At 31.0% G+C, this 20,937-nt stretch overlaps 3 protein-coding genes across 3 annotated transcripts in view; all 3 read right to left on the bottom strand.

Moving 5' to 3' along the window:
- Positions 1–2,036, bottom strand: part of LOC145318247 (queuosine 5'-phosphate N-glycosylase/hydrolase) — a 6,121-nt gene extending 4,085 nt beyond the window's left edge. The window contains exons 1-5 of the mRNA XM_080159574.1: positions 1,960–2,036; positions 1,560–1,665; positions 1,239–1,341; positions 971–1,026; positions 448–578 (exon numbers count right to left, since the gene is read on the bottom strand). Coding sequence (XP_080015700.1) covers positions 448–578; positions 971–1,026; positions 1,239–1,341; positions 1,560–1,665; positions 1,960–2,025 — 462 coding nt within the window. The 5' untranslated portion in view covers positions 2,026–2,036. The remainder of the gene's footprint in view (positions 1–447; positions 579–970; positions 1,027–1,238; positions 1,342–1,559; positions 1,666–1,959) is intronic.
- LOC145318133 (uncharacterized) lies at positions 2,025–12,385 on the bottom strand. The gene is made up of 18 exons (XM_080159485.1): positions 12,262–12,385; positions 11,599–11,719; positions 9,579–9,659; positions 9,077–9,174; positions 8,953–8,988; positions 8,827–8,866; positions 8,607–8,704; positions 8,044–8,222; positions 7,706–7,808; positions 7,535–7,607; positions 7,205–7,350; positions 6,864–6,978; positions 6,560–6,662; positions 5,630–5,717; positions 4,932–5,086; positions 3,411–3,508; positions 2,482–2,657; positions 2,025–2,230 (listed from the first exon to the last, which is right to left on the bottom strand). The coding sequence occupies exons 1-18, from the start codon at positions 12,360–12,362 to the stop codon at positions 2,059–2,061; spliced, it is 1,983 nt and encodes a 660-aa protein (XP_080015611.1). The 5' UTR covers positions 12,363–12,385; the 3' UTR covers positions 2,025–2,058.
- LOC145318173 (uncharacterized) lies at positions 12,373–20,937 on the bottom strand. Its single transcript, XM_080159523.1, has 17 exons — positions 20,803–20,937; positions 20,372–20,492; positions 19,970–20,050; positions 19,379–19,475; positions 19,145–19,184; positions 18,304–18,343; positions 17,914–18,017; positions 17,354–17,541; positions 16,848–17,029; positions 16,125–16,269; positions 15,748–15,860; positions 15,231–15,333; positions 14,774–14,864; positions 14,201–14,355; positions 13,803–13,894; positions 13,069–13,244; positions 12,373–12,733 (listed from the first exon to the last, which is right to left on the bottom strand). The coding sequence occupies exons 1-17, from the start codon at positions 20,901–20,903 to the stop codon at positions 12,598–12,600; spliced, it is 1,965 nt and encodes a 654-aa protein (XP_080015649.1). The 5' UTR covers positions 20,904–20,937; the 3' UTR covers positions 12,373–12,597.

Genomic DNA, 20,937 nt, shown 5'->3' with positions numbered 1-20,937 from the left:
TGCCCATTGTCCCCTCCCTTACTCCCTGATATATATACCTACTACGAATACAATATCTATACTTTTATTTGACAGAATTAGGTTAAAGAAAGTAGGTATAAGTACAGCAAATTTTAACTGAAGATTCAACCCATAGCACTAAAATTGCTGATCAAATGATCTATAGTAAGGTACAACTGTCTATATTTTTCAACCAAACTGGATATTGGTCGAAGCAGGATTATACCCATTTTTAAAGATGAAAGAATGCCCCTAGAGGCAAGATTCTTAACTAAATGTGTGATAAAATAGGTCACCTTTAAAATAAAAAAAAAATAAAAAAATAAGACCTACCAAGGCAGCTTGTTTGTAAAGGTTTTCATTGTAGCCCTCCCCACCCCCTCCCCTCTCTTGTTACTTGATAAACGCCGCAGCATACTAGATCTTCAGTATTGCTTTCATAATTACCTCATGTAGACAATTGACTCTTTCCTTCAGTAACGGAATGGGAATTCCACCATCACCCATAAGAAGCTCGTTAAGTTTTTCTTCAGTTACGTTTTTGTAGAATTCTGGCTTTGTTAGCTTTACTCCAGCATCTAGTAGAAGCATCATGTGCAAAAAATTTCAAGAATGACTTTCTATATTGAAAAGAGGGCTTGAAAAGATGAAAAAGTATGACATAGATAAATTATGGCTTCTTTTCAGACAAAAACAAGAGTCAAAAGTTACTTTTTTTAGAGGCCCAACTTTATTTTTGTTTTTAAAAAACTATTTTTTTTTTGTTGGGGGAGGTGAGGTACCATCTTCAGATATGCTCCTGTATGGAGCCCTGAAAATTATATTAACATACTCATAAACATAATAGTTATAAGATTTTAAGCTATTTACAGACACACAGAAAAAATCAACCTGTTACTTTATAAAAACCTTGTTACTTTATAAGGATTATTTTACTTAATACTTGTTACATTAAAAAATATGTAATTACCTAAAGATCTGTTTATTGCTGCACATAATGCCAAGTATCCATTGTAAGTTTCATTCCTAAATATAAATTTTATTCTTTTACTAAGTAGTTTTCACGTATTTAGTATAAAAGGTAGGTACGAATTATTTTTTTACTCTGTTTGAGAATATGAAAATTACTAGGTAGGTACAAAACAGAAATTATGGTTGATACAAGAATAACATTATAATAAATGTCTATTGTCCTCCATTTTGTTATGGCATGATTGTGTGTGTAGGCTATGACAAACCTGTAAGTAACCACATATTGAGGATCAGTTTCTTGTGTCCAGAAGGAAAAGTTGAGAGTATCCGCAAAGACAACCCACTCTATTCCTTCTTCATCTGCTGTCTACTGAAAACGTTATTTTAACCTCTGTTTTCAAATTAAACTTACAATAGGTAATGATTAGGCTAAAACAATCATACTAGATGATACTACAATGAATTAAAAGCCCTTTAAAATTGTCTAAAAACTGTTATATTTTCTTATTGAGATTATGAAGTATAAATTTTTTTATTTGTTGTTTTAAAATTGAGAATTATAATGTAAAAGAGAGAATAAGATTCCTGAGGATGAACATCTGTTTTGACAAACATTGACTTGAGATCAAGTTGACCAGACAAAATTTGCTGGCTAATGTCTTCTGCACATTTATTAAGTCCAGGCTCTAGGATCTAAATAATAAATTGTCCAACTACACATTGAAAACGTTAGGTAATAAATCAAATATTTTGAAATGAATAAGGCCAAGAGATATTAAGTAAGAAAGAAAAACTCTTTCATGAATTGATATAAAAATAAGAGAGCAAGGTACATAAAATAAAGATAAAATGGGGAAAAAAGATGTTGTATGAAAAAAATATTTTACATAAATGAAAGAGAGGGAGTGCACGAAAAAAGATGTTCCATTAGAATTTGAATTACAGACAATTTGTAGCAGTGCTACTGATCATGGAAATTTTGGCAACCTTTATATGCTCAGCATTTTCGTAGACAAACTTGCCAGACTCAGCGACATCTGGTAAAGACGACATTTTCTATTCTGAAAAATTACGCAATTTCAAATTCTAAACATGAGGTGAATACTCCATCTTGGATAGTTCACCAACAACAGGTGGTTTAGGTTGCCATGGCTTTTTGTTCAGATTCTTTTTCAGTTTAGCTTTGAATGTCAATGCTGGCAAGTTAATGACTGCTTCACGGAGGCATTCATTGGCTATCTGTTTATGCAATATATCCCTAAAAATAAATCAATAAATTAAACACAAAGAAACATATCTATTATTTATCAAATTAAAAGAAGGAAGGACATACTAAAACCTAGCGGCTTTTACTCTAGCCTCAACAGTAACTATTATTTTTCGGCAGAAAGCAAAATGGAGAATTTAGTTGGTTCAGTTGATGACGAGATTTTATAGTACAGACAAAAATCTTCCTACTTTGCACTATAAGTTAATCAGCATAAAACAAAATTTTAAAAACTAACTTACCTTATATCTTGATGAATGGGAATCTTTCTGCTCCAAAACTCTTGAAATATATCTTCCAGAAGTTTATCAATATTCTCATTTGCTTTCAGTGCAACATTAACAGCATATGGAATAGACAATGATATTTCCCTGTATTCATAAAATTCTTTCTTCACTGTACCATCCAAGTAGAAAGCCTAAAATCAAATAATTATTATAATATTTTTAATCATTTCATAAAAAGGTAACAAACAACTAAACAAAACTATTTTAAGCACATGAACACATAAATAGAAACCACAAAAAAAACTTTATGAAAGATAAATATTTATAAAGTACTAACACACATGTAAGGCTACAGTATGTTAAATAATATTTAGTTGAGTTTGTACTTTATAAAATTGTCCATCCAGTTATATCAGGGAAACATGGATAGGAAAATATGATATAAATTCACCTTCCTTCAAAAATACGCCTACCAGTATTTCAAGATTTAATATAGGCAATATTTTAAAATTTTGGAAGATTAATTTATCTCACATAACCCTATCCATGTATCCCTGGGTTATATACAGAAAGGGGAATATAAAAGTGTGATATATGATTAACGCAACATTTCCCCCTATTTCATAAGCGAATATATGATAAAAAATTAAACAAAACATTATGAATAAAAAAACAAGGATGCAACTGCCCAAAATGATGCAAAATAGTAACTTGAAATGTAAAACTTGAGAGGAATTTGTCCAATAGCGTTATAATATTAGCAACCAAAGTAACAGGATCTGTGTCTGTCTTTCTAACCGCGGAACCGATATAATTTTCCTTTACAGTGTAACTTATCATAGGTCATTGTCCCCCCCCCCTCCCCTCCCAAATGACCTTTGTACAAAATAAAAAAGGATAAGTCGTATACAATATTTTTTGATTGTTAAGAAATAATGGCTAACCTCAAGTATATTGACAAAAATGTTAACATCTTTTGTGATCAAAAGGCAGTCTCCGAGAGATTCCTCTAATCTCCGTGGTTTAAATATAATCTCAACTCCTTAGTAAAAAACATCATGACAGAAAAACCTTCCAAAAAGGTCAAATAATTCAATAGGTAATTAATGAAGAGTAAAGAAAAAACTTATATAAGATATAAATTTAATAAAAAAAAGAAAAGAAAAGTTGAAGAACAGAACATGAATAAGAAGGTAATATAAAAGGTAAAACAGAGATGCCGGACACATCGTAGGTGATTTAAACAATAGATTTGCTGCAAAAATCTTCAAATTCTTAAGAATGAATACAAATCTGACCATATGTTTACCATGTGTAATATAAGGGATGCAGTGATGAGACACGTGAAAAATATGTCAATTTTGAATACAAATTGGAAAGAATAAAAATTTAAATATTTTGTTCATTATTTCGGGGATTCATTATCCATTAACAAATCCAAATATTCCTGCATGAGATGCATAAATTTTAAAAAAACATGTATAGAATTTAATAATGTTTTTTGTTGTTAAAAATCACATGTGGCTAATTTATTGTAAAATTATAAGCAACATTAAAAATAAAGAGAGAGAGAGAGAGAGAGAGAGAGAGAGAGAGAGAGAGAGAGAGAGAGAGAGAGAGAGAGAGAGAGAGAGAGAGAGAGAGAGAGAGAGAGAGAGAGAGAGAGAGAGAGAGAGAGAGAGAGAGAGAGAGAGAGAGAGAGAGAGAGAGAGAGAGAGAGAAAGAGAAAGAGAGAGAGAGAGAGAGAGAGAGATAACTATAAATAAATTTTATCTTAACCCTAAAGCACTTTCTATGTTTTGAAAACGTAGACAACTTATAGAAAAAAACAAATCTTGAAATCTGATCCTAACTAATAAACATACCTATGCACTTAAAATTTTTATATCTTTTTACTTTTCTAAATTAATAGGTATATATTTTTAACAAGGACAATTTTAACTATTAGCGGATTTAAAACAATTAAACAAATATTCATAAATATCGAGATTCATAAAATACTACGTCTATTTTGTAAAAAAGCTTTAAAAGCTTAATAGTTTTTATCTATTTCATGTACTATTACTAAAAAGCCTTTAAAAAAAGTAAGTCAAACAAGTTCATAAATCCTTATATGAAATAGGCAAAAAGTCACGTGTGACTGTATATCTGTATGTATCTGCTTTTTTTTGTCTGTATGTAAATTAATGTGTGATGACATGGCTCTCCTTTGCAGTGCAGTGAAAATTTTTTTAGTTTCTGGGGGGTTTGTGTTTCATCTATTTAAGGTGTAGGTGCGCCCATCTTTGAATCTTTTTATCTTCTTGGAGGGTCAGGGGTATTTCCCAATTACACGAACGGAAATACGGACATAACCTAGTTTAATATAAGCTGTACTTTTAATAAGTAGAAAAGTTACAACGACGATTACGCCTATTTTATAAATCGAGGGATAGAATATATTAGTTTGCAGATATCTAAATTACCTCTATGCTTAATGAGATTATCAGCTGCACTGAAAGAATATTGAGTTCTGCACATGAACAGATGTTTCATAATGTAGGTCCATATCGTAGCTTCTTTATATAGACCTCCGTTTATCATTAACAAACCCGACAGGTTTTTAACTACCCATTTGGACCTAAAAGTACATTCATATAACGTGTATACATTAATATAAGTAAATGTAAAATTTGAAAGGGGAAATAAAATCACATCAGCCATTTTAGAGATAATATGCTTCAAACAAACAACTAACATTATAAATTCATGACATAATTAATATTTACATAACAACTAGTCTAGAACGTTCTTAAAACCAATTTGTTGATATTTGTTTGTCTGCTTATATTCCCTTTCTACTTTTGCCGCTAAATTTATATAATTGTAAAGGACGTCGTTTTTATTTATTTTTCTTTAAAAAAACTTATTATAATTTTCAATAATACTGCACGTCGAAAATTTAGTGTAGCTTGTCCGTAGTTGTTAGAGATATTCAATATACCAATAATGATATAAATAACTTTTCTGCTGCTTTGTCAGACACCTTAATAAGATTTGAAAATGACGCGCTATCCCAACCAAGGTTGTGCCATCAAATATTCAGTTGACTAATTTATATTCCTTAATTTGTAAATTCTATACCAAATGCAAAATTATATAAAGTTTTAAAAGCTTTATTTACCTTTCAATGAGTTCTTTCTTAGTTGACTGTGAGGGCAATAATTTTTTCATGGCCTCTAACCATTCTTTCATATGATCCAATTTCAACCCTTAATTTATAACTTTTTAGCTTTATAAAAATGTCCCAAAATATCTTTACAAATTCATTTTAGAATAAAATGAACTTAACTGGATGAGTTTTAGGAAAACATATTCCATAACATTTATTTTTTTTATAGAAAGAGTTAAACCTGGAATTATCCCACCAATATTTTTGATACTAACATTTTTTTGGACATTTAGGCATGCAGGTTTTTTCATAGATGAATTTATTTTCATATGTCATTGTCTTTTAACATCCAACTAAACTCAAGACTGAAGAGGGTGCAATGTCCACCGAAATATATTTCAATAAAAAATAACTAAGAAGTATCAAAGACTTTTTCACTCAGTGAATTTGTCAAAGTTAAGTTTTGCAACAATTAAAAAGACATTCATACCCTTACTCTAAATTTAATTTATTGTTAGCCCATCAAATTCTCTTATTTGTTAAGCTGTGCTTTTATAAAAGTTGTCATACTTTTTTTTTAAAAAAGGATGACAACCTCCATAAAAGATTAGCGCAACAAATCAGACAAGAAAAGATTAGCAAACGTGAAGTTACAACGCAATTAATATTTAAAATTAATTAGAATTATGAAACAAAAATCAGAATGAAAATATGCCAACATTATTTAAATACAGGATACTTAATATGGACATAACATGGACTCAATTAAGAACTTTATGGTAATGATTATAAAGTTTTTATATTGTACCTAACTGTTTCAGGAATTATCTCATCAAATTTGAATTCAAAAGGACAATTTTATGAGACCTAAATTAATGGACCGAGCTATCAGTTACGGACGGACGAACCAACACTAGATGTGAAAAAGCTTTTAAAAATTACCTAAATCTGAAGTATGATTAAGAATATAGAAAACTTGTTCTTCTGTTTCTGCCTCCTTAATTCTCTCATAGATGTTTTGACTCAGTAAGCTTCGCACATTTTTCTAGTAAAGAAAAATAATATTTTAAATGCTGTTCAGACTGTTTCAATGGTGATTCCAGGGCAATAAATAATAATATTTTACTCAACCCATCTCTAAAGTTACGTACAAAAGGGCAAGTTTGTCAATACTAGTTAAGCTTTGCTCTCATTGATGTTGTCATCTCTTGAAAAAATTAGTTGAATATCAAAAAGTTTTTTATACCCGAAACTCTGGCGTCTGAATTCCCGACAAAATTGATTTGATAATTGTTGTACAAAAAATTTTTGTTCTTGGGTCATCAAAGGATAAATCCATCAGTAATACAATTGATCTCTCTGCGTCAGGATAAAGAACTATTTTATTTTCTAATTTAAAGTGAATAAGTAACTATTTCAAAGTCCTTTTTTAGACGTCTAAAATGACTTAATTGCACAATTGCATTATTATCCTAAGTGAAATCTAAAAAAAACTAAATTTTGCCTCAAAAGGATTTTTTTATAAGAACAAAATTTGAAGAAAAAAAACTTGATAAGGCACAAAGTTAAAAAAATAATTCCCTTCCTAAAATTTTTGAATCCACAGGAAAAAGTTTGTTCAAAGTATCCAATACTCTCTCCGAGTCAGTTTTTGTATAGATAACACTTTCCAAATAAATGACAGATGGACTTATTCTCATCACTTTTTCTTTGCTGGTAGAATTGATTTTAAGCTGAAAAGAAAAAGTTGGATTTGAATAATATATGTGTGACTATAAATTAAACATTAAATTGTAAATTTAAACATTACAATCCTAATAAGTCAGCCACAAAAGCTTTATAGAAAATTAACAGCTAACTATCAGAGCTGAGGTACCCTCCCACAAAATAGTTATAAAACAATAAATAATTTTTCACCTCTTCTGTTTTTAAGAGTAAATTCTCTGCTGTTCCCTGACAATTATTTTCTAATAACTGTTTCAAAGGACGCCTACAAATAAAATCTTTATGGAATGATATTTTATATGTTTCATTATGGCATTTGAAATGATAAATAGAAATTAAACTTCTGTATAACAAAGTCTTTACCTTACAATTAAGCTCAAATTATATGAATTAGAAGCAGGAAGTCTGTCAAGAATTATTGGTTCATGTTCTGATCCACTAACATACATAAGAGCATCTAACAAAGCTAAATAGAAATATTCATATCAAATTCTAATTTATAGAACATATTAGATAAATGTTTTATCAATAAACTAAACTGATTTAATTTTAGTATTCCTCTATTTACGTAGAAAATAAGATTGGTGCCGAAACCTGTTTTATCTTATTATATCAAATTTGCTCGATGTCAAAGTATGGCGGCTTCATACCTCAATCCTTTCTATAGGAACAAGAAGAACCATTTTTAAAATTTGAAATACCTTGATCACCAACAATAATTTCGTCAAGATATTTCTCCAACTTCTCAATGTTGTTATTAGCAGCTGCGCCAATAATAAAGCTCTCTAGAAATGATTTGTGCTGTTTATCTGATCCTGCAATCTGTATAGGTCCAGATTCAAGGTTTGCCAGAAGTTTCTCGGCTTCTACATAATCACCTCTAAAAAATATGAATATTTCTTATCACAGTAGAATGAAGCTTGTCCGACAGTCTGTTTGAATATTAAAATGAGAAACTATGACATTATAACAATACCTTTGAAATATAGTGTCTATAAAGGATAAGATATTGGCGTGACAAACATTCAGACCAATAAGAAAACATTTATAGTAGCTACACCGTAAAAACAATATACTGAAGTAGCTGAATGTCTATTTTTTTTATCCAGGAAGATATCGTAAACAGATCGACTGATCATTTCTTAATTTTCAAGGATACTTACTTAGTTTTGGTCCAGGTAGATTTAATTTTTTATAGGGGGGGGGGGGGGAGGGATTGGTTAATACGCCGACAATTTAGTACCCACTTGAAAAATAAAATTACCTCGCACATAAACCAAAAATGAGATATTGAGCAACATTATCATTTAAACTAAGGCCATTTTCTTTGCAATCAAATATTTTCATAGCCTCATCGAAATCCTGAAAACAAAAAAATTAGATTCTATACATTATAGATACATAATCTATATAAAAATTAGAAAAAAGATTAGAAAATCAATTTTGATGTTTCTTTTTTAAAAATCTGTAAGAAGAACACAGACCTTATTTTTACAGTGATATCCAATTATTTTCTCTAAAATTCTAAAAAAAATCAAACATTTATCATACAAGAATAAAAATAAATTCAAACAAAATGAAGATAATCTTTTTATGTTACGAAAATCAACCTGGTATTTGGAGGTCCATAGTATGATTCCAACTCACTAGAAACAAGAAAAGACATTAATTCAGCATATAAAAAATTCTAGATTTTAAGATATAACCAACAAACAGCTGTGAATTTTTCCTCACCTTTGTAATTGTTGAGGTTTGAAAGGAACATTTTGAAACATAAAAGCATCTAAAACCGAGGAATAAAGTTTTGATGTTTTTGTGTCTCTAACAAAAACCTAAACAAAAAATGTATTAAAAATTAAAACACAGTTATGGATAAGGCTTTTGACAGAGATGGAAAAGATATAGAAAATTAAACATAGTTACTACTTTATAAGGAAACTTGCACAATCACATGTTCCGGGATGGTTTTGGGCTATTTAAATTTAAGCCTTGGGAATGTTTTTAGGCTTTTTTTTCTCTTTTTGAACAAAGAGTCTCTTGATACGGGTAAAGCCGTTAGTACACAAATAGAGAAGAGAAAACCTGGAATATGCGGAACGCATTGCAAAACATGAATGAAAAGGAAAGCTAGAAAGAGACAGACTGACGAAAATAATAATACCACGGGCGAAACTGACAGACTGACATGCAAAATTTGTCAATTTGTTGAATCGCTTCACTTTTTATTAGAATTTACCTGCTTGACAGTTTCATATGCTAAAGTTGTCAAATTCTTTTGCTCTTTTGGAAAAAAATCTAGTATATCTCGTTGACAACCCTAAAAAAAACATTTAAATATTTGAGATTTTTAAAAGCGAAGCTTTTCTATAATTAGGGTCGGTCCGTCCGTACGCCCGTCCGTACGTCCGTAACGGATAGCTTTTTTCGTTAATTTAGGCATGTTAGAATTGTCCTATCGATTTCATTTTGTATGGTGATTCCTTTAATAGTTAGGTACGATTTAGAAAGCGTAGCAACTCTATAATCATCACCAAAATGTCCGTACGTCCATTTTAAACATGTTGATTTTTTTACTTTTTTAACAACAAATTTTTATGTGATCTAATCATCCGATTGATCTGATTTTTGGTATATTGATTCCTGGAACAACAAAGTATAATGTAATAAGCGAAGCAACTCTATAATCAAGTCCTAAAAATGTAAGTATGTCCAAAAACATTATCCTAAATCAAGCAGTTTTTCAACAAATTTACTTACAATTTTGCTTTGACTCTTATACATTTATATTCTGATTATTCAGTTCTGACACTATACAATTGTTAATGTCCGTTTGTCCTACCGTTTCCAGTACAGACTGAAGGGAAATCACACCAGAAGGTTTTGTGTGATTAGTTTTATAACCAATTACAGAACAATCAACTCTTGATAACTCATCTAACACGGATCAGGCTTTTTAGGGGATAAGACAATTGACGATAAATTGGTATACATTTCTAATGATGATAAAAAAAAAGTTAAAACTTTTGTATATTAAAATTTTCGGTTCAGAGTTTGAACACTAAGAGTTTGGAACAGACCAATGTATATTAGATTTTGATACAAATAAAATAATTTGGTTAGGAAACGTTTAAAAATTTATTAAATTAATCTTCTGTAGATTAAAATAATTGGTTGAAAAGTTTGGACATTACTAATTTGGAACCGACCAATGAAAGTTTAATAAAAATATAAAAAGTTTTTGAGCTAACAAAGAAGATAATTTGGTTATGAAACTTTGGGTACCAGTGTAATTTACAGTCCAATGTCCCCTACCTCCCTGAACAGAAATAGTGCATATTTTTAAAAACGAAGCTTTTCTATAATTAGGGTCGGTCCGTCCGTACGTCCGTACGTCCGTAACGGATAGCTTTTTTCGTTAATTTAGGCATGTTAGAATTGTCCTATCGATTTCAAATTTTGCATGGTCATTCCTTTAATAGTTAGGTACGATTTAGAAAGCGTAGCAACTCTATAATCATCACCAAAATGTCCGTACGTCCATTTTAAACATGTTGATTTTTTTACTTTTTTAACAACAAATTTTTATGTGATCTAATCATCCGATTGATCTGATTTTTGGTATATTGATTCCGGGGACAACAAAGTATAATGTAATCAGCGAAGCAACTCTATAATCAAGTCCTAAAAATGTAAGTATGAATCAAGCAGTTTTTCAACAAATTTACTTACAATTTTGCTTTGACTCTTATACATTTATATTATGATTATTCAGTTCTGACACGATACAAGTGTTAATGTCCGTTTGTCCTACCGTTTCAGTGCTTCGCTTTTATGGAGGTTGTCATCCTTGTTTTCTTAGAAAATTAATCAACAAACTAATATTACATCTTTTTATATTGTACTACAGTAATCTGAAACGTAGAAGAATCGTGCATACAATCCTTATAATAATGTAACAGGATATATCTCTGTCTGTTTGTACCGAAGGATCTCGCTAACCGCTGAGCCGATATGATTCTCATTTGCAGGTTAGCTTCTCATAGGTCCTGGGAAGGTTTATAACCAATTTTGGGGAGAGTACCACCACCCTCCAGAGAGAAATCACCCAAAGATTTTTTTCTTTTGTGTACAAAGTTAGCTTCCAGTAGCTCTGTTAGTTTGACCCCCTCGCCATCTCCCTGTTCCAAAATTACTAAAATGCCCGTTTCATTAATTAGTGATGTATATTAATAGATATTGCATCGCATATAACTTACCTTCATAAGGGTTATAAGATCAGCTTCAGTTGCTTGTCCATGGGTCTTGAGATTTTCAATGTATGATTCTATTTGGTAACTAAAGCAGTCCACGCCTTCCGACACCTGTACTCGAAATTCTCTGAAATAATTAATGGATATACTATTACTTGGATGCTAAACCAGATTATCATTTTCTCTAATAAAGATTTACTCACAGCTGGCTAAAATAACGATACCCCCTAACCCATGTCGCTCCCCTCCTACTCCCTGAACGAGCTGACCAATAAATGAGTTTCATGTAAGCAACCTAAATTGACGGCAATCTTTCCCCTGTCATAATATCCACGTATATTCTATATCCAATACTGAAAAGCAAGGTCTAGTTGTTTACTTTAATCATGAAAGATTTAACTTTGTATTAAATGAACGTCCCCCATGAATGAAGAAAAATGAGATAAACTATAAGAATAAATAATACCTAATCTAAAGGTAAAATATGAAAGAGTAAAATTAATTTTAAAAAGTATGTTGACCACGAAATGTGCAAATACGGGGAGAAGTGTAGAGTGAAAGGATAAAGGCAGACATATCTTTTTACTTACGTGACTGTACCATAAAGAGGGACATGTTTTAATTTTAGAGTAGATTTGAAAACTAAAAAACCCTAAATATTATGCTTACCTCTCAGCTTTATATCTCTGTTCTTGGGAAAGTATTGACGCTCTTTTCATTACACCCACATTGTGAGTACAAAATCGTCTACTTTGTATTAGTAATGACATTACTAGATAATCTGAAAAATTCTTTAAAATCAAAAAAATATTGTCATATAAATATGACTAAAAAGCACAGGATATTGAGGAATATCTGAAGAAAAAAATTCTAAGATTTTTTTTTGTATATTGTAATTGGTTTAAAAGTTATCAATAAAAGAAAATATAAATATGTATTAGGTGAAACCATTAAATTCATAGGCATAATAGTTTTCTTCCGTCTCCTTATTATTCAAATTTTCATTTAGTGATTGTTTTTATTTTTTCTTCCTTTCTTCTTTAAATGTGGAGGTATTTTACTTCTGACATCCAGTACATTAAAAACTTTAACATTCTCTAAAAGTTTTGCTAGGTGGGGCTTTTCTTTCTGTAATCTGTACCTGAAAGTGATATTATACGTGTAAGAATTAACAAAAAAAATACTTTTGCGTTTTTATTTAATTGATTGATTGATTACCCATTCAAACTACTCCAACATATAATCTCCCTTATTTCACAAAAAGGCCATATTGCTCGAATGTATTTAATGGTAAAGTTAAAAAGATGTGTATGATCAATTCTGGACTACTTCAGTTCTAATATATCTTTTGAGGATTATTTTTTGTCATCTTTATTTATAACACGGTTTGGAAGATAAATGTCAAATAAACCATTCGCTTCCTGATAAAAATACCCAACGTTCGGTGTATTATAAAACTGAAGTTTCTGGTCTTACTTGATATTTTCCGGGACAGGTAGTTCTTTTGCAACCAACTCATCAATGAGCGCTTCAATAAGGCCCTCAATATCCTGTTGATATTTCTTTGCAGTGTTCATAGCCACCGGCAGGCTCTTCCACAACTCTCTGTAGTCAACTCCATCCATCTTTACTGAACTGTTATTGTAGGATACCTGTACATAAAAACACAAGGATGGCATTTTTCATAATTTAAACTTTACTATGAACTAGTTACATACAGAAAACAGACATAAGTAAAATTAGAGGTAATATAAATTTATGAAAGAGGGGAGTGGTAAGAAACGAATGAGATTGTTTTAAATGAAATAAAATGGGTTATTAATTTCCGAGGGAAAGTGTAAATGAGTAAGAGAGGGACAGCTGGGGTGTTGGAATCGGATAGTATGCATTTAAATGGGATAGTTTCATTAAGTGCATTTAACAAGTTTGATTGCAAGCATAAGTCACAAGAATACCATCTAACATATATAATTCTGCGTTACAATAAATAGCAATCAATTAGGCACCACCAAAATAGTCATACTTTTTGTGAAAAAAGGACAGCCATTTGTGTTGCATTTATCCAAAAATTACGATTTTCAAGACTTTATATTTTTAAAACTACCAACCTGGTAGAAAATTGAAATTAAAATATGCGGCTCAATAAAATTCAAGTTTAAATGTACTTCGTGCAACTATCCCTTTGCATTAACTTTTCATTAAATATGTACCTGAAGTATGTTAACATAAGAAATTATGTCTGAGGTAGCTAATAGTGTATAGCCCAAGCTTTCATACAATCTCTTTGGTCCATACACTCTTCCTATAAAATAATTATTTATTTGAAACGGCAGAATCTGTCTGTATGTCCATCAAGAACTCGTAAACGGCTGGGCCGTTTGTTTCCCAATATTAAAAGAAATTTAGTTTTTATCTAGGGGTAGGTTATAGGCTGTTTGGAGTGGTGGGAGGAATTGTTTGTGTTACTTCTCAATTGAATTCCTTAAGGATATGGCCCAGAGAGAAAAAAAAATCATATTAAAACAGAATTTCTTTGTTTTTTTTATCCTTACCTATATTTTCGTAGCACATAATTAAAGGAAATCAAAGTTTATAAATCAAATAATACCTAATAATTTACAAGCATTACTAGCAGTGTAGAATGATACTGGGGTTCTAATAGTAAGCAGGTGCTTAATAATATGTGACCAGAGCACTGAGGTTGAGTAGACACCCCCTTGTCTACTACAAACATTTTCTAATTTTTCTCGCACTACATATATCCTAGAATTTGAGAATTAGTTATTGTAAATGTTGTTAAGCTAAGAATGAAAGCAAAGCAATTCAGAGAAGCAAGGATAACTAAGGGTAGCAATATTCATCCTTTTTGTTCCAAATAACCGGGGTTTCAAGTTAAGTTACACCCAACAGACAAGCAAATCTTTGATTGTACGACCTTTGTCTGTAACAGTGTATGGTAATGAGTTGCGACGCTTTTGACCCAAGGCATTCCCCTAATCTGTTTACTATGGTCGCGCATTTGACATACCAGCAGTAGGAACAATTTTTAACGTCTTTAGTTTTTACGAAGTTTACGAAACCCTCACCTTCCCGACGACGAGCGAATGCGCAATGTTTTAGTCACGGCCACCGGTTCGAGGATGCCGTTGTTGCTCGTCACGCTTTTGTGAAAATAACTTACTTATCTAAAAGCTCTTTAGACGTGTATTCCACTGACTTGGGAATAAGTTTAAACATGGCAAATTGAAACTCAGCATCCATCATTTTCATTCCTATATAAATATTATTTTTTTAAAAAGAAATGCAAAGAAATCAATTGACAGAAAGTTTTATTCAGATATCACAGGAGATAAGACATTGGGCGAGAAATTAATGTATGTACATTTACACCTCAAATTAAGATAAGCAAAATCATCTCTTCTGAAGATAATAACTATCGGTGGAAAAGTTTGGACACTAATGGCTTGTACAAACCATTCAAGATTTTCTAGTAATACCCCAATCAATCGCAAACTATATTTATAAAAACTTTGGGTACCAGTATAAATACCTACACTGAGCTTTATTAGTAAAATATTTAATAGGTACTTTATATAAAAGTTTATGCAAATATTTTGAAATTGTTAAAAATAATTCACCTAATTTTGATAGAGTATCTATAATGTAAAGAACATCATTTTCAGTTTTGACTTTCTGTAATCTGACTTGGGTATTTTGAGCCAGCATTCTTTCAACTCTTTGCTGAAAATATAACAAATTAACTGAAAGGTGTGAGGGGAGGGGAAACCACCCAACCTAAGCAGGAGCGAAGCAACTAAATTACAATCTAAATTAAATTTCCCTACCATATTCTTCTTAATATTAGTATGACATACATAACATAGCATTTGATTTTTATAAGAATGGTCTTTTTTCAATTGCATATCCCCGTAAGCTACTGCTAGGTATCACTGAATGCTTTGAAATAATACACGTCATCTATCTGGAAATCTTGATAATAATATATTGCTCCTAATTATAGGGCAAGGCAAATTTTTTTTTTTTATAAATATTATTATCCTTTTAGGTTAAATGTAGTATATAATCTAGGCTCGAACTCAAAACCTTCAGTACGGTTATGTGTACGACTAGCCGCCGGTTAACAAAAAAATTTACCCTAATATCAAATTTTGAATTTTCTTCTTGTAAAGTTTTGATGATGGAAATGCAGTATTGAAATTTTGCAGGTTTCTGAAAGGCCAGGTCTACAGCAAGTATGATGGAAGTTTCTATCATACATAAAATCTTATTATATTTCCAAAATGTGGATTTATTAAACAAGACATCATTAAAAATAGATGATTATTTTTAAAAATTATTTACTAGGTATACTATCCTAATTATGATCCCATCAATTCATTTAATTTTAATTTATGCAGCATGTGGTTCAAGAAAATAAAAAAGATTGGGATATGAAAGTTTTTTGTCCAGATGCGATAACTACTAATCATTTTCCTTGTCTCTAACATTGATTTTAGTATAAGATTTTATGCCTATAATTTGAGGAAAAACAGGTTCTATATATTCATAAATATTTGTTAAAGCTTTCATCGGGTTTGTCTCGATAGACAAAATTTCAGTCAATAATATCACAGATGTGTTCCATTGTTGCAACTCAAATAAATTCGATGGTTTCTCCTAAAAACAATACCTAGTTATTTCCCGTATCGCTTCGAAACCAATTCATATCTAGTGGATTAGAACCGGTTCTCAGCCACACTGAAAAATTATGTCTAGCATCATATTATATCCAGTTTTCTACGAATATAAAAATGCACACTCATAAGATCAAAACTAGTTTTTTTATCCCGTGCTCGGCCTCTCGGGGCTAAAAAACTGGATTTAATCTTATAACTGTACATTTTGTGTCCGCGGAAAGCTGTTTATAATACGATGCGAGAAATGCAATTCTGATTCAAGGAGTTGTTAAATTTCATCCTTTTTTATTTTATAGGTATGAAAGAAAGAATGGTTAATTTCAGATATTAAAGTAATCATGTATGACACTTTTTTGACTGAAGCGCGCCTAACTATACTCATGAAAATGAAAACATTTAACGGTATAGTGTTCATGTTTTCACAATCAATAATTACATGTCGATTTTTATTTGGAAATACCGTTTTTTTTTTAACTTTTTATAATTATTTATCGAGTTCTTCATGACTAAATCACGAGATATTTAAATTAATAATCCATCATTATAATAAAAATATACCTCTTTACTCATAAGCACCAATTTCTTAGCAGTTTCCAACTGATTTGCCTCTATCAGCTGTTTGACGAATCTTCTTGCCTTATTGGACAGTGCTACGGGGTTATTGTTACATTTCTCTAATCCGTCCAATATTAGCGGCTCCCACTCTGTGCCTGACACTTGCACAAGAGATTCCAACAACACTAAAGCATGAATATTTGTAGAAGCAGGTTAGCCCTACAGACCAACATACAGACGGAAAAACTAAATGTTTATTTATTAGCTAAACTTAATATTCAATTATTGTCTAATTAAAACATATAAAACGTATCAAAATAATAAAAATAATAAAAATCGTGTTTTTTTTAATAGTAACAGTATAAGGGATTACTAAAAACGTTAATACATTTGCTTAAAGTATTCTTCATGAACATTTAAAACAATAAAAAAATGGTATAAAACATTGAATTAAAAAAGGAATAGCAGAATTTTAAAGTAACGAAAAAAATATTATGAATGAAACTTACTAAGTTGGCCAGGCTTGTAATCTTTCATATATTTCTCTAATATCTTCGTATGAGCACCAATATTTTCTTTTATAAGATTCGCATAGCGGGCTGTTCCAGTTATGAAGTTATACTTGACACCTTTGCCGTGGGGCACATTCTTATCATTTAACAATGTCAAGATTTTGTTTGCTTCTTCAAACTCTCCCCTAAAATAAAAAGTAATTCTTGCATAAAAGTAACAACGTCTATGTCTTTGTGTCTGTCTGTACCGAAGGATCTTGCTAACCGCTTAACCCAAATGGTTCTACTTTGCAGTGAAGCTACTCATAGGTCATGGGATGGTTTATAACTATTTGGGGGGAAAGGTGCCACGACCCTTCTAAAAGAAAACGCCCCTAGTAAAAATTAACCTTTCCCCCATTTTTTAATACTTTAAAAAAAACTAAAATTGAAAGAGGGGGACTGAAAATGAATATGCCAGGTGTCCTTTTTTAATCCACAATAATAAAAGAAACCTAACCACTTAAATATTTTTAAAAAATATTTGTATATTTCAAAAGAAGAGTTTTATGTTTAACCTGCTACAATGTCCATAGATAAGATAACCAGCCACAAGTTCATCAAGAATTATTTCCACATTGTGTTCTGTACCAATTAATACATCCAATGCTTTATCCATATCCTTAGATAGAATATTTTTTATTAAATAATATAATCCAAGGGTAATTATATTTCAACTATAATTACGATATTGACATTTTTTGGTTATTTCAATCATCGCTAATTCTGTTCACGAACAAAAAAGTTATATTTTTTCTACCATTAGGTAATCATCATGCAAAGTTTGAAATTGATAGCATAATTCTAACATGCCTGAATTCACAAAACTGCTATATGTAACGAACGTACTGACCGACCCTATTTTGACAACGCTTCGTTTAAAAAAAAATATTTAGGCATAATTTTACCTGGTTTCTACAGTAATATCCAAGTATCTTTATCAAAATCCTAAATATAATTATGTTCAAATTCTAAGAGATATAATCTAACTAGAAGCTGCGCCCCTAGAGGCCTCTAGGGACACGTAAAATTGTGTCTTTCAATCTATTCTAAAATCAAATATTTACCAAAACTAATTTTTTCGCCGATAGATGGTGTTAGTTATGTTTTTAGCTAATTGCAAAAATGTCCGCAGGGCGGCGTTTTTATTTTTAAATTTTGTTTTCGATTTTATTGGGGAGGGTGGTGGGAACCTCCCCCAAAATAGTCATAAACCTTCCAGGACCTATGAGAAGCTACCCTGTTCAGGCGAACCCGATCGGTTCAGCATTTAGCGAGATCCTTTGGTACAAACATACAAACACACAGCCATCCTGTTACTTTATTTTAAGGATTGTTAGTTATTGTAAAAAGATATCAAGAATAGCATAACAGTTACATAACTAGCACAGCATGGAGAAAATTACATGAAAACACACGCATATGTACACACAAGTTTCAACACCATCAAAAAGGTATGAGAACACATGGTCAATGGCGAAACTTGAAATGATTAATTAAAGAAAGAAAAGTATAAAAATAAGATTTACATATACCATATGATATCTATAAAAGGGCTGACATCTAATGTCATCTGCAGTGAAAATGACCTTAGAATTACAAAATCTACGCAAATAATTCTTTTTAAAAATATTTACTTTCTTTTGTGGTTACTTTAGAAAACTTTTAGTTAATCGTTAATTGACTCTGTGATACAGACGAATAGACCGACACTTCGTTTAGAGTAGCTGCGCTTCTAAAAAATCTTACGCGGCATTGAGATAAGAATGATTTTCTTGTAAATCACTGAAAATAAAGTTTTAATGCTTTATTTATAAAATTAGGCAAGTTTATTTCTTTATTTGAATCAATTTCAATTAGAATATTATGATGACCTATTATTTGATGTAAATTAAATTTTATCAAAACAACCAATTAATTTATTTGTTTCATGTTACAGAAATTGAAGAATAAATTATTCTAAAAGCATTAAAAGATTCCTGATGAAAGTCTGAGGGTCAAACTCAACATTTTGAAAAAGAAAGGCATCCAAAGCATTCAAATGGAAATTTGGTGATTTAATATGATCAATCAGCTTGACCTAAAGAAAGCATATGATAAAATGAATACCTTAATTCTAAGATCAAGTAAATAACGAATGTTATATATGAATGCACTTGTTCCAGAAGTAGATGGTTCAGATGAACCACAGAATCACAAAGATATAAAAATATAAATTTTGTAGAATTAGAGTAGGACATCTGACATACTGAGGCCAGGAACTGGTTATTATAGGTAGCAGAGACGACCAAGGGGAGAGGAGGTGCCAAATTTTTGAGAAATATATTAAATTTTAAACCACCCTTCCAAAAAAAAATTACAACCAATTTTGGAGTTCTTGGACGTCTTTGAAAGGTATGGCTTAGTCAGAAATACGAATATTATAAATTTAAATAACAGGATAAACTAAAAACATTTCTGTACGTAGTCGTACAACCTATATTTCTCATTTCACAAAACATTCGAGAAAAAAAAACTTGGAACACGATAAATAATTCTTGATTGTATGAAAAAATGATTTTATAATTTATTTACCTTTTTAGCTGCATTATAAGCATTTAATGTCAATCTTTTCTGTTGTTCAGGAAAATAATCTTTTATATCTCGACAACAAGCCTAGAATTAATAAGAAAAACTATAGTTTTTGTATTAATATATCCTATTTCCTATAATATAAAGTAGTAAGCTTTTTTGTCTGTAGCGAAGGATTTTGACTATTGTGATGGGGGTATCTTCATCCCCCCCCCCCAAAAAAAAAGATGCCCCTCAATCTTTAAGTGCCCCTAGAGGCTTCTAGGTGCGTAGCCGCTAGTTATCATGTTAAAAAGAAGATAAATTTAGCCTATTTTACTATCAAAAGTACAAAATTGCTCTCTGATGATGGTAAAAATCTTTTGACTTTATAAGAGCTAGGAACTAAAAAGTGTGTATTTATACCTTCATGAGCAAAACTTTATCTGCTTCAGTAACATTTAACGCTAGGCTAATGTTTGTAATTTGGGACTCGATCTGATATCCCATGCAGTCTTCACCAGACTCTACACAGATTTTAAGTTCCCTAAAAAAAAAAATCAATTGTAGGTAATGTTTATAGGACGAAACAATTGAGTTCTCAATTATAGCGAAGCTTCGTGTCCAGGGAAGGTTTGTGAGCAAGAGCAATTGTCTCTACTGGAGATGTGGGGGAAGGGGGGGTTCTTCATACATAAGCTTTCATAGACCCAAGGCTTCTCTTAATATATGGCCCACCGAAAAAATAACCCAAATTTATGTTTTAGATGTTTTGATTACGACTTTTATAACTCACTTTGACGAACGAAAAAAAAACATTGTTATAGAGTAGCTACAAAACTATAAAAAAAGATTACTCTGAAGCTTTTAATCTTTCTTCTGGCCCAAAAACAGGAAAATGTTTGACTAGAGTCGAGTGCCGAGAAAAGTGTCTGCTCGCCTGGCTCAACCGAATCATTTTCCGCCTTTTTTATGAAACAAGACAAAAGAGA

Source organism: Acartia tonsa, chromosome 1, assembly GCF_053477335.1.
Source record: "Acartia tonsa isolate MP-2025a chromosome 1, ASM5347733v1, whole genome shotgun sequence".
Taxonomy (NCBI): domain Eukaryota; kingdom Metazoa; phylum Arthropoda; class Copepoda; order Calanoida; family Acartiidae; genus Acartia; species Acartia tonsa.
This window is presented reverse-complemented; position numbering and strand designations above follow the sequence as displayed.

Excerpts from the sequence above, each read along its gene's own strand:
- LOC145318133 (XM_080159485.1), bottom strand. The coding sequence starts at position 12,362 with ATGTCATTACTAATACAAAGTAGACGATTTTGTACTCACAATGTGGGT. Across the intron at positions 9,660-11,598 it reads ATCTTATAACCCTTATGAAG|GGTTGTCAACGAGATATACT; the intron begins GTAAGTTATATG and ends TGTTTTTTTTAG. Across the intron at positions 6,663-6,863 it reads TTCAGACGCCAGAGTTTCGG|AAAAATGTGCGAAGCTTACT; the intron begins GTATAAAAAACT and ends TTTCTTTACTAG.
- LOC145318173 (XM_080159523.1), bottom strand. The coding sequence starts at position 20,903 with ATGATTCGGTTGAGCCAGGCGAGCAGACACTTTTCTCGGCACTCGACT. Across the intron at positions 19,476-19,969 it reads CTTATAATGCAGCTAAAAAG|GTCAAGCTGATTGATCATAT; the intron begins GTAAATAAATTA and ends TGCTTTCTTTAG. Across the intron at positions 12,734-13,068 it reads CCTGTCCCGGAAAATATCAA|GTACAGATTACAGAAAGAAA; the intron begins GTAAGACCAGAA and ends TATCACTTTCAG.